General features: G+C 41.6%; 1 protein-coding gene across 1 annotated transcript in view; it reads left to right on the top strand.

Annotated features, from left to right (window-relative positions):
- Positions 1-18,755, top strand: part of FASN (fatty acid synthase) — a 48,033-nt gene that overhangs the window by 1,957 nt on the left and 27,321 nt on the right. Inside the window, exons 2-14 of the mRNA XM_075440710.1 lie at positions 4,432-4,578; positions 5,388-5,540; positions 6,876-7,049; positions 7,929-8,129; positions 8,580-8,702; positions 9,349-9,464; positions 9,725-9,859; positions 13,232-13,691; positions 14,042-14,229; positions 14,997-15,186; positions 16,662-16,756; positions 17,180-17,314; positions 17,598-17,801. Of these exons, the coding sequence (XP_075296825.1) occupies positions 4,452-4,578; positions 5,388-5,540; positions 6,876-7,049; positions 7,929-8,129; positions 8,580-8,702; positions 9,349-9,464; positions 9,725-9,859; positions 13,232-13,691; positions 14,042-14,229; positions 14,997-15,186; positions 16,662-16,756; positions 17,180-17,314; positions 17,598-17,801 (2,301 nt within the window). The 5' untranslated portion in view covers positions 4,432-4,451. The remainder of the gene's footprint in view (positions 1-4,431; positions 4,579-5,387; positions 5,541-6,875; positions 7,050-7,928; positions 8,130-8,579; positions 8,703-9,348; positions 9,465-9,724; positions 9,860-13,231; positions 13,692-14,041; positions 14,230-14,996; positions 15,187-16,661; positions 16,757-17,179; positions 17,315-17,597; positions 17,802-18,755) is intronic.

The following is an 18,755-nucleotide window of genomic DNA, read 5'->3' as shown; positions in this document are numbered from 1 at the left end:
AGCTGTAGCACACAGATTGATGTAGCCAAGTGCTACACCAAGCTGTGTTTCCCTCTATTTTGTAAAAGGTTTTTTGGAGGCAGACGTAGCTCTTCGCAAATGAAGTTTCTATGTAATGACAGTTTTTCAGTATGGCGACATCATAATCCAGGTTTCCAAATCTCTAAATAAAACTTAGAAAGCAATTCTTTTGTCAATATCTGTGCTGAAGGAAGCTATGGAGGAGTCATGGATGTTTCATTTTACAGTAATGGGAGCTCGAAAAAAGATCAGGATTTAGACTGCCTAGAAACAGTAACAGTAATTGATTCTGTCCCAATGTGATAACAACCATCAAAATAACAGTGAAATAAATATTGTGCTTCTGTCTAGGAAAGAGAACTGTGCATCAGGCCAAACAAGATTTGGGTTTTATTTGTTGTTTCTTCTGCTCTACCTCTCCCGCTTCTTTCCGCACTGAACCGTAGGTGGACACAGGTATAACAGAATAAGAAAAGTATTCTCTTCAGTAGTTGGCAAGTCAGGTGTGAGTGGGAGAAGAAATAAAATTTTACCTTTGCTTTTTTTTTTTTTTTGGGGGGGGGGTGTCTTTCTTACCTCCTCTAAAGGCTTACAGGCTTAATGGACACAGATATTTTTGTAGGGAAACAGTAGATAAAAGTGTTTGAAAAAGTAAAAAAAAAAAAAAAAAAAGTACAGCTGTGAGGGATGGTGGAAAACTATGATTGATACTTTTCTTCTTGATTCATTTTTGGTGCTGGATTAGTGAGGTGCTAAAAATCAAATATTTTAAATGCAGTGGAGAAAAGTATTCCAACTTGAAAGTAAGTTTGATAATAGCATTAAGCTAACATGATACCAGGAGGTATCCAATACATAGAGAACAAGGTTAAGAAGGTATAACATGATTGGAGAAAGGAACTGGCATCAATAAACAGACCAGCCTTGTCAAATAGCTTATGTGGGAGGTAGATAACCAGAGCACAGGTATAAAGTGATGAAAGTTGTTACTGGTCAATAATACCAGAAGGGATTGTTAGTTACTACCAGTCACAAACTGAATGAGTCAGCAGTGCAACATCATTGCCAGAAAATGTTGTGTAAATCCAGTGAGGTGGTAGTTTATGCTTAACTGAGGTGTCTGTCGGACTGATGCGTTGTGGGAGGTGGGGGTGTTTGCTTCTCCCTCCTCTCCCCTCAGTTAAAAATACAGGCTGTCTGGGAAGAATTCACGTAATTCAATTCAAGCAAAACCGAAGGGTAAACAGGAAAAAGGATGTTAGATGACTGGTTAGATCCAGCAAAATACAGCCGTAAGAAATGTGAGAATCCTGTTTGTACCATTATCTTCTTTGTCTTCTTTTTTGACCTGTTGCTTTTGATCATCTTGCTCATCAAATGTAGTAGGAACCTGTATATTTACTGTATTCCAATCTCTTTTAAAAAGGCTGTAGAAAGAATTTTCTTTCTTCATCTGTGCTATGTCCTATACTTCAAAAACTGTCAACATACTGTGCATAGTCTAAAAATTCTCTACAGACAAAAATGAGTGTCTAATATAGTAAAATAGTGCACCATTTGGGAGTAGAGTCAATCAACTTTACAATGGTGTACCTGCTTATTATCTGTCAGGGAAGACCAAAGACATTTCTGGTAGCCTTAACATCTACTTTAATCACTGTTTAATTAGGCATGACTTAATATTCATAACTTTTCCTCTTCCCACTCTTGTTTTCCACAGCAAATCATCTCTACTGTTTGTTGCTAAATCCGTAATTTGTATGTTATTTTAGACATAGGCATTTGGAACTCTTTGTGCTGAGTCTAAATATTTCCAGTTCTTTGTGTGTAAAAAGTCTTTCAGTTGTGACTCTTTGTATCCATTCACCCAGCTAAAATTAACTTCTTGGCTCTTATTCTTCTACATTTTGATTACTGCAGCATCTTTTTCTCCACCTTTGACACAGTCTCGCTCAACTACATTCATAATATGTTGGCAAAAATAGTTTCGCTGATAAATTCCATTACTTCACTGTCTTAGAAGAACATTTTATCCAGATTGGCTGTACCTGGATGGAGTTTTTCTGATACTCTAGGGAAAGAGATCTGGGATGGGAAGAAATAAGCCCAGAAGTGATGTTTCAGTCCCCTGAAATACACGTTATTTTTCTCCCTAGAGATCACTGCCCAACAAGCTGCAGCATAAGATTGAATTATAATCACATTATCATCTCATATGTCTCTTGCCTTATGCTTAGACTGTAAGCTTTGTGCCTGAGATCCATTCTTCCTCTGCCCCTAGTGCAGAACTGCTGCAAGAATAGCAGAGTTGTGGCCCTTGACCAGGTTTTCCAGGTACAGTTGGTTACACCAGCAATAAAACTAACTTAACAGATTTGTGTGAGTGGTGAAACTGAAAGGCTTCTCTTCAGCCTGGAGTGGACTGGGCCTATTGCTACCAGCTTTGGTTTTGGGGAATAGTTTGTCAGTAAGGGCCTTGCACATTTGGCCCTTAGTGTTTCCCTTTGTAAATGAAAAACAAGAGTGGAATGGAACTTCTGTTGTCTGGGTGTTTAGCATAAGAGTGAAAAAGTCCAAGATGTCCTTTTGGGAGCACTTCTGTTTCTGCTCCCAGAAGGGATGGACTGGATGAGGTAATCATCTCTTCTACTTCAATGTTGTGTAATTCCACAGTTACTCCATAGATCTGAATCAAGATAATTGCTGAAGGAAAGAAGGGTAAAAGAAATCGGGCAACCCCGGTGGTGGTGTGTTCTGGCTGGGCTACACCTCAGCTAACCAGAGGGCTTTGCTTTCCGTGTGTGCACCCCAGCCTCTTTCAGCTGCAGGAATGTGTTTACACCTGAGCAGTATGTGCATGGAAGAGGCCTGTTTCTTGCTCAGAAGCATCAGGAACTCCTGAAAGAGGCTGCAAAACCATGCCTAAATGAAATGTCTTGGGTTGGAAAAAACAGCTATGACGTGCTTGTCTAAGACTACCCACTAGTGCTGTTTTATGGAGAAGACGATCGAGCACCAGCAGCACTTAAGCAAAGTGCCTTCATGGCACTACGGAGCATAATCTGTGATGGAAGTCAGACTTTAGGTCTTCTGTTGCAAAGTCTTTCCTTCAAAGTTAAGGCAGACTTCTAGCTATTTGAATACCCAGTTTTCTTTGTGGTTTTTACTTGTTAAAATCCCACACATCAGCTCTAAAGAATATTTTGCCTCTGCTTACTGGAAGGATTATTTAAGGAAGTACTGTGAATGTTTACTACCTCTTTTGTTCATACAACCACACTTTTATTTGTTTTCATGTATATAAAAATAACCCATATATGTATGGGGTTTTTCCCCCTCTCTCCTTTAACTTGCCTACTAAAGTTCAAGTTACAGTTTGTCAATCCTAACTGAAACATCAGGTTAACTTGTCTTCTCTCTGCTTAGTTGTTAATATATTTTTAGTGTAATAGAGAATAAATTGAATTAGTGTGACTGTAATATATAGCTGTCATCTGGTGGTGTGATCTGTGTAGATGGCCTGCCATGCTGCGTTATATAGCGTGATGCCATCTTGTGGTGTTTGAGATTGGGGTCTTAGAATGCAAGTTTCTTGAGACAACAGCTAAGGTTTTTCATCCCATTCGGAATCCAGATCTGTTCTGCCAACTTTTATTTTAAAGCACCACTCTCTATCACATGTACTCAGTGCCCCATTCCCAGGCCTCTAAGCATGTGGCAGTGCAGGGTCCAGTTGGGAAACACTTCGTTGGTAAAACGTACTTCTTGCTTTGGGTATTTAAATTGATGCAAAGTTGTATTGTAATCTTTGTGTTTTTGTATGGGTTTTGTCCTGTGTGTATGTTTTGGGGTTTTTTTTTTGAGAGGTTGGGGGGGTGTTTGTTTTTGTTGCTTTGGTTTGGGGTTTTTTTTTCCCCTCCAACAAACTCTTTTTTGTTATTGATTCTTAAGTTAGCATTTAACTTTGGAATGATCGTAGAACTTGTTTTGCTACCTGTTAGGTTTGCCTTGTAATTATGTATTTTACTATATGTATTTCATAATTTCTCCACCCACCTCTGCTCCAGCATGTTAATCTTTCTTCTCTGCTGACTTCACAGAGGCTCTGCCATTTAGTAGATCTGGACCTGTTTGTTTTCTAGTTGTCACGTAGAAACTGTCAGTTCTCAGAGACCAACACTCCTCAGGATCAGTTTTTTGCTCCTCATTGTCCCCACGGATCTTATGGTCCATTTGATTAGTTGGGATGTCTTTTTTTTTTTTTTTTAGTAGAGACTCCATGGGCTGTTCCTGTGTGGGTGTTTCTCCTGCAAATATGCCTGTTTGTCACATGTCAGGAAGAAAAGAAACACGTATACTTTCCTTCTCTGTGTGAAGTCTTACTAGTCTTAACTGCTTTGTGGATCTCAGCAACAGGGAGAAGTTTAGAGATGGAGGACGTGGTGATAGCAGGTATAGCAGGAAAGCTGCCAGAATCAGAGAATTTGCAAGAGTTTTGGGAGAACCTGCTTAATGGAGTTGATATGGTCACAGAGGATGATCGGAGGTGGAAACCAGGTGAGTGCTGCTTGTCTCTCCTCTTGGAGCCCTGAGTTCTGAGCACTTTAGAGGAATTATCCTATGAAAGTGAAGGATTTACCAGGTGTAAAACTGACAGAGCTTCTGGATTAATTTTTGATACATCATAAAGAAATTCAGGAACAGAGCACTTTTATGAAGGTCTAATGCAATCCATTATAAAATATCATGTCCCATGCAGTAGTAGCTTATAAATAATACATAGCTTGCTTTCTAGTAAAAGAACACTCTGACAGAGCAGCTAGGCAACATGAATTCTGCTGTTGATAGCTGTGGCAGTAAGACGACTCTGTCATTTTTCTGGGTTCAGAAGTAGCACAGGGACTCCAGTCCTGCGACTTACGGCTTTTTACAATGTTCTTTTGTGCCTGACTGTCTTTCTGAAGTGATTGGCACACGTCTATCCAATTCATGCTAGCGATTTGCAGAAGTGAAAGCTTTGTTTTTCTTCTGCCTGGCAACTGACTGGAACTGCTGATTTGGACTCTGTATGTGTTCGGAACCACTTGCCAAAGCAAAAATGCTTGAACTAGGTAGATGTCTTTGGTGCCATATCTGGGAGAGTCTTAAAAATGACATTTGTTTTTGTTAATGCAGTGTTCTCACTTTCAGATGAGATTGAGAGATGGGTAGGTAGATATTCTTGCAGCGCTGTGGGTACTGCATCAGGGAAGTGAGGTTTCACATGTAATTGACAGTTGGCTGTGGTCATTCCATACTTTGTCTCAGCTGGTAGCTGCCTCAAAACTGGTGTATTCCGTGATTCAGTGTTGAACTTTTCTTGTCAGGAATTTATGGACTGCCCAAGAGAAATGGAAAGCTCAAGGACATAAGCAAATTTGATGCATCTTTTTTTGGGGTTCACCCCAAACAAGCTCATACGATGGATCCTCAGCTTCGCTTGCTGTTGGAAGTTTCTTATGAAGCTATTTTGGATGGAGGTAAGCAGCTGGATGACTGAAGAGGGAGAATTGTGCTGTATTGTCTCTGTGCAATAGGTGCAGACATGCACAGATGTGATGAGATCTCTAGCAAGAGAAAGCCATCACATTAGAGAGGAGACCAAAGAACTGATATGAGGGTTAGAACAAAGCTGTTTTCTCTGGAACTCAAACTTAGAAATCTATACCGACTGCCAGCAGATCTCTAGCTGCATCATATGGTACAATCAGTACAACAGAAACACTTAAACAGTCAACAGTTCTAGAGCTTTTGTATGTTCTGCTCTACCCTAATATTCTGTAATAGGTCCCTTCGCTAAAGGTGTATTTGTAGTGCAACAGCAAGATGACTTGGTTAGAATTTTTATCTGTGGTCTAAAGGAATGGCAGATGGCTTAATGGATTCCTGTCTGTTGGCCAGGTTCATGGAAAATTTGTGGCACTTGATCTGCTTCTATAGAAGGCTCACCCAGGAAGTGTGCTTTCAGAAACAGGAGCCTCTTTCCTCCATCACTGCCAGTGTCTTAATCTTTTGAGCTACCCAGAAAGACAAAAAAATTGTTTTTTGTGTTAATCAGTTTCATGTCTGATCATAAGAAACGTATAGGAAAAAGTTGGAACCACCTCACTAGTACTGACTTAGTAAACTTAACACTTGCTCTTCTACTGCTGAGCCTCAGTCTGGAGGCTTGAATATTCTCCCTGTCTTCAGGACTCTTGAAGCACAGAGAAGAAACAGCAAAGATTGCTGCAAGATGAGCTTGCTGTGTTTGGTTTTTTTTTTTGGTTTTTTTTTGTTTTAGAGAAGAGTTGTTTCTTGTTCTGATTGTTGGCTTCTGTGCTGAAGATTTTTTCCTTTCTGTCTTGTACTCCAGATCTGGGCTTTGTGTGTGGCTAGAGACAGGTAATCATGTGCTCACATGACATTCCAGGTCCTGTGATTTTTCTTACCTTTGGTCTGTTTCTTTTTTTTGCCATGAAAGCCAGCTGTTAGCTAATCTGATCAGCGTTTGTCTTTCATAGTCCGTGCACTTTTTTTTTTTTAACACAAAGCTATGGTGATGTCCTGCTAAGTTGAAGAGCTGTCTCCATGCACAAGGTGTTCTGGCCAAAAGCCAGCACCAAAGTTCTGTTGGACTTTGCAGTGAGAATTGTGAAGGTCTGCAATTGAAACAGATATAAGGTAGCTATAGGTAAGGGAACAATGTTGCAGGCCTGCCAGAAATGGACAGTAAGTAGCAGCTCTTGAACTGGTGCCAGTGTATCTGATGTCTCCCCAGTTTGCCACTCATTATAAGTTTGTCTACTGTAATCTATCTTCCAATATCCCCATAGGTATTAATCCAGCCACCCTCCGTGGCACAGACACAGGTGTATGGGTTGGTGCCAGTGGGTCAGAAGCTGCTGAAGCCCTTAGCCAAGATCCAGAAGAGCTTTTGGGATACAGTATGACTGGCTGCCAGCGTGCTATGTTTGCCAACAGGATTTCCTACTTTTATGACTTAACAGGTAAGTGCCCCCAAACCTCTTGATGTTGATCAGCAATTCCAATTTGAGCATGGTTGTACCATAGCTTATGTAGAGGAGTGGGGTGGTTATGGTGACATAGACACATTTTGGGATGAGAAAGTAGCATGCAGCTACTGTAAGGAGGCATATGAGAAGCAGAAAATGTATTGTAAGTGTGTAATAAGACTCGCTGTAAGGCTTTAACTCAGTTGCTGCTGACGGGCATAGCTGGCATTCATCTGAAAGATGATGATGTCAGGAGGCCTTCATAAGAAGGTCTAGGTCCTTTCCAGCCTTTAGACTGCTATTTGGTGTCAAGCTGTGTAGAAGTCAGCTAGCCTGGATATAAACTGACTGAACCAGTTGGCTTTTTTTGAGTGAAGCGGGAGAGCCACCAAAAGGATGTGATTGAAGGCATAGATATGACTTGAACTGTGTGTGGCACTGAAGAGGGTGGAGGCATAGGAATTGCTATGAAGAGCAGCAGAGAACAGAGGTAGTGGCAAGGGTAGCAGTAAGAATGGGGAGGGATTTTTATTGGTGAGAATGGGGAAATAGATGACATCTGGCTGTGAAGCTACAATATCTTTTTGATGGAGACAGAGATGGAATTTAAAACAAAAAAAAATACCCTTAAAGCTAAACCGTTTGCAATTTGTGTGCACTTTTCTCATCCTTTGTTACCTGGTAAGCAGGCAGAGATAGTGATTCTTGTCTGCCATTGTATCAGGATTATCTGTTATGTTCTGAAGCAACTCTTACTTAACATTTTTTTTGAAGATGTTTCTCTTGTGATCCCATCCTATGGTCTTCGGAGAGCAACTCTAGGAAATGAACAGTAAAACCCAGCTTTTTTGTTTTGCCTTTCTGTTCCCTAAGGACCAAGCATAACTATTGACACAGCGTGCTCCTCTAGTCTTATTGCTCTGGAAAATGCTTATAAGGCAATTCGTCATGGACAGTGCAGTGCAGCCCTAGTAGGAGGGGTCAACATTTTGCTGAAACCCAACACTTCTGTACAGTTCATGAAACTGGGTATGCTTAGTCCTGATGGTGCCTGCAAGGCATTTGATGTTTCAGGTAAGACACTAGTACAAAAGGTTGCATGTTGTATGAGAGGAACTTATTGTGGAGTCTGTGATCAGATACTCTTGAAACAGAGCAAAGACATGGCCTTGTAGTTGTTCCTAGATGCGCTGTTTGGAACGTGCCCTGGACTTGATGTGTGTTGCATGCTTCATTGAACCTGGAAAACTAACTGTGGGGAAGAAACTGGATGGTTCATTTCTCAGCCATAGCAGAGAGGAAATAGCTGTCTCTTGATGGAGACTTTCTATCATCATTTGTGATCGGCAGCAAGCCTTTTTAGGACATGAATTCTTTTAAAAGGAATAGAGATGTCATAGTCTCAAAGCACTCTGTTGTAAGCGGTAGCTCAGGAATGAGATGACCTTACTGCATGGTGTTTTGCAACTTTTTTTTAAAGCAGAGCAGAATTAGTGACTTGTTCTTTTCTCTATCTGCTCTCAGGAAATGGATATTGTCGCTCTGAGGCTGTTGTTGTTGTTCTTTTGACCAAGAGATCTATGGCTAAGCGGATCTATGCCACAATAGTCAATGCTGGAAGTAACACTGATGGCTTTAAGGAGCAAGGTAGGCCTTGAGCCGCTGAAAAGCAAGTTACCTACAGAACTGTTCAGTCTAGAGTCTTTGCCATCAAAAATGGGCTGTGCTGGGTTCTTCTTTAAAAGTGTGAAGTTTTTTTATTGTTGGGGGGGGGTTTTCTTCAGTTTCGGTAATGCAGAGTTTGGGACTCTTTTGTAAAGAAGTTCAAGGGGACAAGTGGTGGTTTCTACTGTGCAAAGTAACAGAAAAGTACTGTTGCTAGTTTATCCTTCCTCAGGACATGTCTGCTGTAACTTCTGCACTGATGGTAGAAATGTAGGTAGTGCTGTGATTGTAAGGCACTCTTCCCTACTGCTGTCCCACTTCTCCCACTCTCCGGTTGTGGAGACACCAAGTTTCACATCTTCTGCTTGATCTAGACATCTCCTAGTATTCTGTTAACCAGTATCTTTCCACACTAGTCTTAACTGCTTTAGGTCCATTTCTGGTTCCTCTGCTCTTCTTCCAAAGAGCCTGAGAGGTTTATTGTATTTGGTGCTAAGGACACTGGTGTAAATCCTGATAGAAGTCTGTTTTTTTTGGACCTGGTAGCCTCAGACAGTTGAAAGGGTGCTAAAATCAGAACAGGAAACACCTGATAGGAGGGAGGAATTGATGGCAATTTTGGTCCTAGGTGTGACATTCCCATCTGGAGAGATGCAGCAGCAGTTGGTCAGCTCTTTGTACAGAGAAAGCGGTGTCAACCCTGGAGAAGTGGAGTATGTTGAAGCTCATGGGACGGGCACCAAGGTCAGCATGGCCCCTTCTGGGTTTGGAGTGTTTTCTTCTCCCTTATTTTCTTCCCTCGCATCACTTGCCACGCTCTTTTCATCAAACTATTCTTTGTTGTTTTCCAGAATGAACTATTTCTCCCTTCTGCTAGTTACTGGAATATGTACTGCTTCACTGCTCTTGCATTTTGCTTGAACATCTTTTATCTTTCAGATTTCTCTCTTGTGGTGTGTTTTGGAAGTGCTATCTAATAGCCATTCTGATTCTCTTCCTACTAGGTTGGAGATCCACAGGAAGTAAATGGCATTGTAAATGTCTTCTGTCAATGTGAGAGAGAGCCATTGTTGATTGGATCAACCAAGTCAAACATGGGTCATCCAGAGCCTGCCTCTGGTCTTGCTGCATTAGCCAAGGTAACAGGTGGCTTGAGAAGGAAAATTGGGAGGGGGGAACACAACAGTGTGTGGGTTTTATAGTGTTTGTTTTCAGGAAAGTGTGCTCTGATTCAGGACAAGATGTTCACTAGTAATGAGAAGAACTCGGGTGATTCTCATTAATCATCTACTTCTTGCTTCACCTGCATATACTTTTAAAAGCTCAGGTGGCTATTCTGCAAGCTGGACATGAAAGCCCAGGTGGCCCTCTGCTGTGTGCACACACACTTTAGTTCCCCCTTCCTACTGAATTTTACGGGAGCATAACTCTGTTTGTAATAAAGACTTTGGGATGACTTTTTATTGGTTATCCTTATACTGGACCTTCCAGCAGAACTCAGCTGTAAGTCATTTGGGTTTGAGGGGTGTACGAGTAGAGAGATTTAAATGTTTGGAGTAGTTGGCAATGACCAATGATAAGAGGCAGCATGTGCTTTTGGTGCCAAAAGAGTATCTGTTCCTTCTGGCTGTTTGTCAGGGATTTATCACGTTGTCTCGCTTGTGTTGGCAAGAAGCCAGGTGAGCTCTTCCAGGTGAGGCTACCAGCTTGAATAACTGGTTGTCTTAGCAACCAGCCTACTAACTACTGCTGTAGGCAGATGATCATCTATTGGCTGTGGCTGCTAAACTGCTTAGCAGAGAGCTAGCTAATGTTCACACTTGGTTGTAAGCCTATTACTGACAGTTTTAGAGCCACGCAAATTGAAGTCATGTACACTGTCACTGCTAGAATTTTAGGCTCTTTAAAGCACTTGTTGTGACCTGAATACATACAACTTACTCTGAATAGCCTCATCTGCAAATAAACATGGAGGCTGCAGTGTCTGTCTCTCTGTAAAGAGAAGTTTACTTTTTTTAGCACCTCCGTCTCTTCAGACTGACACCTTCTTCATAGAAGGAATGATAACTGAGTCATAAACTTCACAATACAGTATGGGTGAAAAGGTTTGTTTTGTCATGGTTTAACCTGGCAGCTGGCAACTAAGCACTAGAAGGCTGCTCACTCACCCCTCACCATCCACACAGTGGGATGGGAAGGAGAAATGAATGAAAGGGAAAACTCATAGGTTGATATTAAATACAGCTTAATAAGACAACAAAGGAAATACTACTAATAATAATGAATATGCAGAACAAACTGTATACAGTATAATTTTTATTACCACCTGATGACTGATCTGCAGCCAGTCCTTGAGCAGTAATCACGGAACGCCAAGCTTGTGAATTTTGCTAATTTCCTGAAAAAGTTCAAACTCCCAGATGAGAGAGGGTTCGAACTCACAGAAAACAGGAGAGCAGAAAGCTTCCTGACTGCCCCCCGGCCAACCCTCATTCATAAACTGAGCATCCCATCTGTGGTATGGAATATTTCCATTGGCCAGCTTGGGCTGGCTGCCTGGCTATACTCCCTCCAAGCTCCTGCCCACCTGATGTTTAGCTGAGTATGAGAAACTGGAAAAAGTCTGTGATTTAGTAGCGACAACTGAAAACATCAGTGTTACCAACATTCTTCTTGTACTGAATCCAAAGTACAGCAGCTACTGGGAGGGAAATTAACTCTATCCAAGGCGAAACCAGGACAACATAAACAGCTTGTTTAGTGCAGTTCTGCGGTGATCTGTCAGGACAGGATCATAACTTTGAGCTACTGTTTCCCTGTCTCTGTTTCTTAGAGGATGCAGAACTGCAAAGATGAGAGCCACAATTTCATTTGGAAGAATTCTCTGACACCATGTTTCTCACTATTTTTTTTTGTCAGTTTTCTCATTTAACTTTGTATCAGAACTTACAGCTGCAGGCAAGAGCCCATGACACCCATCATGCGTGCCTGAATATCTGTTTGCTGTGCTTTTATTAAGTTGTGTGAGGTCTTTTTTTCAAGATCTGGCATCTTGAAAGCACCTGAAGCTTTGGAAGGATATTGGAAGCTCTGTCTTTTGAAAGTTGGGCAGCACTCGGTAGTTTAAGATTTGGAAGTTAATCAGAATGATAGATCAGATGTCCTTGAGACTAAGGCCACTGTTTCTTGGACAGAAACTGTCTTGGAAAGTCTGTAGTTTCTGTAAATATTTTCTTTTGGAATTCCATAAAATGCTCTTGTATGTGAAATGTCACATATGATAAGTTGGAAAACAAATCTTGAAAGCGTCTGATTTCAGGCTTAAAGAGAATCCATTAATTATGTGGATAGGTAGGAAAGAAACTAGCACTTGCCAAGGCCATTTTAGTGAAATTCTGGTAAGGGAGGGAAAACTCACATGTGTCTTTGAACTACTTGGCTTGTCTAATTACTTACTGAGCAGCAGAGACAAAGCTTCTTGGAGGCTGTGGTGTACGCTCACTGTACTGTACTCTCAAACTTGTGTGGAAATCATGGCAGACTTAAAAGTACAAATAGGTATGCTGTGTCAAGCAACAGCAAGTTCATAGTGCGTAGTATGGTAGGTGTAGGACAGTGTGCATGAAAGTACTTAAACTGCAACTTTAAACATGCTGACTGGAGTTGAAACCATACATTTATGCTGGTGGTTCTCCCAGGTAGGCTGCCGTGTCTGATAATCAACTTGGAAGAACAGTTCCCAAATGAGTATCTGTTTCTCTGGCCATTTTGGGGTGATCAAGGAACTGCCAAACACACAAAGCACGGAGTGTTTGCACCTGACCTTGTAGTCTGTGATTTGCTGGACTTGTGCCACAGAGGAGTATGGGCTTGGTGTCATTGGCTGTTTGTAGAGATGCTGCTGAGAGAAGGGAGCACTTGCTTTTTTTGGCACAGCTATTCTAACTAGCACTGTTTCTGTGCTTCCCATTGGCTCTGCAAGTTCTGACCAGTCTGCTGTTCCTGCTTTTCTGGATCAAGAAGACAACAAATGGGTGCAAAGCAGCAAGCAAACTCCTTTACCAGTGCTTCAGCTTGGCTCTTTTGCAGCAAAGGCAGAAATGGAAGCATTTGTAGTGATAAGGAAGAGCATATGTAGTGATGTGTGACTGGGGAAAGATGAAGGGACAGGATCTGAAAGGGGAGGAGGAAGATGTGATATTCTTAGTAGCCAGGTTGCTTTTCCAGCAAGACTGCATGACTTTCTAGTTTAGAAAGGGTCTGGAAGCTAAACGTAAAGCTACCACCTTTACCTTCACTGCTGACTTCCTGCATGGACGTAAAATTTGCCTAGGTGAACTAAGTACTACCTCAGTAACATCAGTAATGCTATTCTCTGAAGTGTCCCTTTATCCAAGCAGAGAGCTGCTTTAGTGTATGCTATCATGGTTGTTTATGGTAAAACAGTAACAACAAAATAGTGTTTGGTAGAAGAAAATGTGGAGCACAAAATGTTCTGTTTTTTCTTCCAGGTGATTCTCTCTCTGGAACATGGGCTGTGGGCTCCAAATCTTCATTTCAATACCCCAAATCCAGATATTCCTGCCTTACAAGATGGCTCTCTAAAGGTAGTTTGTAAACCTATGCCAGTGAAAGGTGGCCTTGTCAGTATCAACTCTTTTGGCTTTGGAGGTGCTAATGCCCATGTAATTCTGAGGCCAAATGAAAACAAACGCCAGCCTCTGGAGACCTGTAACATGCCAAGACTGGTTCAAATTTGTGGCAGAACGCAGGAAGCTGTGGAAATACTTATTCAAGAGAGCAGAAAACATGGAGGATGCAGCCCATTTGTAAGCATGCTCAGCGATATCTCTGCAGTTCCTGTATCCTCCATGCCCTACAGGGGCTACACACTAGTTGGCACTGAGAACGACATAAAAGAGGTTCAGCAAGTTCAAGCATCTGGTAGACCTCTCTGGTACATCTGCTCAGGTAGGTATGCAGCAATGGGTCCAGGCTACTTCGTTCCTCTATACATGTGGGGCTGGAGCAACTTGATTCTGTGCTCTTATGTTTTCCACTCTGGCATAAGGACATATCTTGCAGGCCTGTGATATGTCTAGGAGACTCATGTTTCCTGTGTTTTATCTAATCCTTCCAACTTTGCTGTCTTCTGATGATAGCAAAGTCCAGGAAAATAAAAAGCAGTGCCTGATTTAGAGGATGTTAGAAACGTACAATGTTTTACTCTTAGAATTCTTTCACTGTCAGAGCAAGTGTGTGATGTTTACTCCTGTTATGGAGCATTACTAAAGCTCGCTTTCTCCTCATCTGTCCTGCAGGCATGGGAACACAGTGGAAAGGTATGGGCCTGAGCCTTATGAAGTTGGATTTGTTTCGCCAGTCTATATGGCGCTCGGACGAGGCTTTGAAGAACACAGGCCTAAAGGTCTCGGACCTGCTTCTGCAAGCAGACGAGAACACTTTTGACGACACCGTCCATGCGTTCGTTGGACTAGCTGCTATTCAGGTAAGACTCACATGACTGGTGGAGGGCGTCATAGACTCAATCCACAGAAGCGTGCTCTGCTACTGTGTCTCTTTGGCCAGTAACACTTTATACTGATTAACAGAAGTTTGTTTTGTGTAATCATCAAATGGCAGCTGTTAGAAATATCTCTCTGGTAGGAGGGAGCATGTTGCACCCTTGACAGTTTTGGGCTCTGCTATTTGCAAGACACTTGGATGAATATTGACCTAAACAGATTTGCGTGTGTATCTGTGTGCGTATGTGGGACAGTTTCCCCTTTTAAGAGAGTAAAGAATGTCTGTAAGTTTTGTGTGAACATATGTGCCAAGGAGCAAGGTTCCATAGAACGTCATCTAAAATTTGTTGTGCAAATTAACTAAATGGTGCTAAATGAAGTCTCTTTTAATTCAGAGCGTCAATGTGTGATTCATTGTTTCTTAATAAGTTAGAGGCAGAGATTTTAAAGTGATCTGGAAAGCTGGTCTTTCCTCTTTGTACAGACATGCTCTTGGCAACCTCCTGTTGTTGGAAATAGCTTCTTCTTGGAAAGCTACGTAGTGGAGAGGCCAAATCAATGCTGGAGTCTCATAACGATTGCTGTGAAATGACACTGGAGCTACGGGGGGGAGGGGATAAAAAGCAGTGAGTCTGAGAAGAATGTCTGTACCAAAAGCCATTTTGTAATGTACTCATTACTGGTGTGTGCCTTTGAGGCCTGACACCTGCTTGCTTTGTCATGGAATCGCTAATTCTACTTTTCCTTGCAGATTGCACAGATTGATATGCTGAAGGCTGCAGGTCTACAACCTGATGGGATTTTGGGCCACTCGGTGGGAGAACTAGCTTGTGGCTATGCAGACAACTCCTTAAGTCACGAGGAAGCCGTTCTTGCCGCTTATTGGCGGGGACGATGTGTTAAAGAGGCCAAATTGCCCCCAGGAGGAATGGCTGCTGTTGGTAGGTACACCCTTACCAAAAGAGCGATGTGGGAAAGTACATGTGATCTCTGTTGTATGGCATTGGGATAAAACTGGGCTCTGAAATGTGTTGGTGGAGACAATTATGCCTGTAAATTTTTGGCTACTGTTACCTCTTCTTTTTATTCTGATGTAGAATATGTTATTAAAAATTGAAGTTTATATAATGGTGGTAATCTCTGACCTGGAGTACAGCAGAATTTTAGTAATCCATCCAAAACTAAGTGGAAATAGAGAGAGGTATTGACAGGTGACCAATGACAGAGGCCTGATAAATAATCTCCTTGAAAAGAGAGGTGAAAATCTAAGGCACTGGGGTTTTTGGCTCTTGATATATATGTATGTGCGTGCGTATACATATGCACACATGTATATATTTAAATTGTTAAAAAAACCCCATATATTTATGATTGTCTTCAAGAATGATGAGACGTGAAACCAGTAAGCCACTATTACGTTGTAAGCAACTGGATAGTGGATCATAATGACATTAGAACTTACTTAGGCCTAACAGCACTTAGAGAAACACTAAGCAAAGCTTGTTCTGGAAAAAGCTTCTTCCTAAGTCACGTAGATTTGCCCACTACTGGGTGAAATGTTTGAGCTTTGGGCCCAGCAGTTTTAATTTTTGATGTGGCTTCGTGGTGACTTACATGTTTAAAAATAAAATTATTATTGGCAGCATTGCTGTTCTTCTGTTTTTTTTATTATTGGATGCAGTGGTCAATTGAAAATTGAAACAAGAGAAGAGCTGTTGCAGGTCTCATGCAGTATGTTTCACTAGATCACTTGTTATAGTCCTGTACTTTGTACTTTAATTAATTCTACGAAGGACTACCTACCTAATTTAGCTTTTTTTTTTTTCCCCCTTGACATTAAATACATGACACTTATCACAGAACTTATCTCGGAGTGCTGCATATAGTATGTTTTTCATAATCTGGTGTTGAATTCATTCTTCCTGTGACTGGTATCCATGTAATATATGACCAGATGCTGCATGTGTTAAGCTAATTTAAGCCACTACAGTTGTCAATTTCTATGGGTGTTTTGTGGCTCTCCATTTCTGTGTGTCAAGCTCACGTGTTCTCTCTTCTGTTCTAGCTCGGAATGCTAAGGGCAAGATGAAACTAAACAAACAATTCTGTAGCTTCTTTGAAAGTGTGTGGGTTCCCCCCCACCCCATCCCTTAATGGGATGGTACAAAGATTCAGTTCTCTGTTCTTGTGCTCAGTATCACTGTGATAAATGTCATGTTAAAGCCCTGAGATAAATATTCTTTGCTTTTGTAGAATCCCATTTGAGGAAAGGGGGATGTCTATCTTTCTCTTAAGAATCCTTCCCAGTTTTGCAAAATGCTGAATTAAGCACAGTGATTGTGCAGTTCAGATTGCTTCACCTTATGAGGCTTATGGCTAGAAACACTTGTGTTCTCCTGTGGTCTTCCTTCTGCAGGTCTGACATGGGAGGAATGTAAGCAACGCTGTCCTCCGCATGTGGTACCAGCCTGTCACAACTCTGAAGATACTGTCACTGTTTCGGGGCCTCTGGTGAGCAAGGAGCTGATATGGTGCATACCGCAGTTGTGATTGGGACCTGTGAAGTTCTGGTTTGAAGAAAGCATGAAGCTAGCTGAGTTACAGCTCAGCTGCTTGCAAAGGGGAGCTGGATTAAAGTGATGGCAAGGGACATGGTGCTTTGTATAAACTTAAACACTTAAATGTTCTGTGAGAGGAAGTGATGTTAGTATCTTAGTAAGCTAGTAATAAAAGATCTGTTATGCTGAATAGTATTATAGCTGTGGGCATAATGAGTGATAAATTACAAGACTGAGAAGGGCAATAACCTCATCCCAGATATGGCTTCTCTTAAGTCGCAAGGGATGGAGGGCATGGTGGGAGTACAGTGACTCATACAGATCCCAAATACCTTGTGAGCTTTTATTTTTAGTTCACTTATATTCCTCTTCTTAGGACTCTGTGAATGAGTTTGTAGCCAAACTGAAAAAGGATGGTGTGTTCGCAAAGGAGGTGCGCAGTGCTGGAGTTGCATTTCATTCCTATTACATGGCATCTATTGCACCAGTGCTGCTGAGTGCCCTGAAAAAGGTAATATTGCCAAACTACGGCTTGCATGGCTTATGCTCAGGCACCTGGATTTGAGTATAGGTGATGTTGTGCTTAAGGGGGTTCCTTTCTTTAGGAGGAGAAGGAAATCTCTTGAAGAGTATATAGACCTCTGAGACCAAAGGTTTGAAGTCCTGTGGTCTCAAGCAGAAGGATGTCCTGAGCAATCCAGCTGAGAAAAATGGCCTGTAAAAAGGAGGGGCTGCTTGCTTTTGCCTGTCTGATTGTTATGTGTGACAATTAACTCTTCCTTGTTTGTCTCTAGGTTATTCCACACCCTAAACCTCGTTCAGCACGATGGATCAGTACATCTATACCTGAATCTCAATGGCAGAGTGATCTGGCTAGGAATTCCTCTGCAGAGTATCACGTGAACAACCTAGTGAATCCAGTGCTGTTCCACGAAGGTCTGAAGCATGTTCCAGAGAACGCTGTTGTAGTAGAGATTGCTCCTCATGCTCTTTTACAGGTATTGTATTTGACTGTTGTCAGTATAGCACGATGTTGATACGCTGCTGCAGAAAGGAGATTGAGGATCTGAGGATGAGGGAATACTGGCCCCCCTTCCCCTAGTTCTGAGAACACTTTCTCCCTGCAGTACTTGGGAGTCTGTCCCAGTTTTAACATTTTCGTGATGGGTTTTTTAATGTGAGTTTTGGTGTTACTGTGTTTTTTTGGTTGGTTTGGGGTTTTTTGGGGGGGTGGTGTATGTTAAAAAAAAAAAAAAAAAAAATCCCAACACACTACCACTTCACTATCCAGACACTCAGTGTTGCCTTTATTCATTGCCTTGCCTTTCAGATAGCTGGTAGTCAGCTCTCTGAACTGTGCAATGAGCAAGAAAAGCATTTCATTGTTTTCATCTAACAGAGGATGTGTGTGAAAATTGGGGTGGGGGGAGAAATTCTCTGAAAAATCTGTTATCACCATCTGCACAGTGAATTTGGTTTGAGGTTTTTGTCTTAGAAAGTGGTAGCTGGCAGTAGTGTTTTCCTCTCTTTCGCTAGACAAAGTAGTCTGAGACCACAGGAGCTTGCTTTCTTCATAAACTCCTTTCCCTTAATGATCAGATCATTTTTCCTTCCTCCCCACCCTGTAAGAATTGATCTTGTGGAATTAGCTCCATAGTAGAGGATGCAGAACACGAGGTACGTTAGGATGCTCTTGCTCCACGAGATCAGTGCTGTGGTCTTGTGCGTGTCCATTAAGTCTCAAGAACTGGTCTTTTTTATTTGGTCTGTGGCATGCAAGAGGAGAAAAGTCATAAGAGGAATCATGGTTACTTGTGAATCAAGTTTAATAGTTATACAGTGCCTCTGAGTTCTAATCCAGTGTATGTTTATTATGTCATGTTAGCCTTATTTATGCTTTGAAAGTGACCTGAAGGGAGACTCAGCAGAACCTTTAAATTAGGTAGATATTT

The sequence above is a fragment of the Opisthocomus hoazin genome, chromosome 21 (genome assembly GCF_030867145.1).
Source record: "Opisthocomus hoazin isolate bOpiHoa1 chromosome 21, bOpiHoa1.hap1, whole genome shotgun sequence".
Classification (NCBI taxonomy): Eukaryota; Metazoa; Chordata; class Aves; order Opisthocomiformes; family Opisthocomidae; genus Opisthocomus; species Opisthocomus hoazin.
Note: the sequence above shows the minus strand (reverse complement) of the source record. Positions and strands in the feature narration are given on the sequence as shown.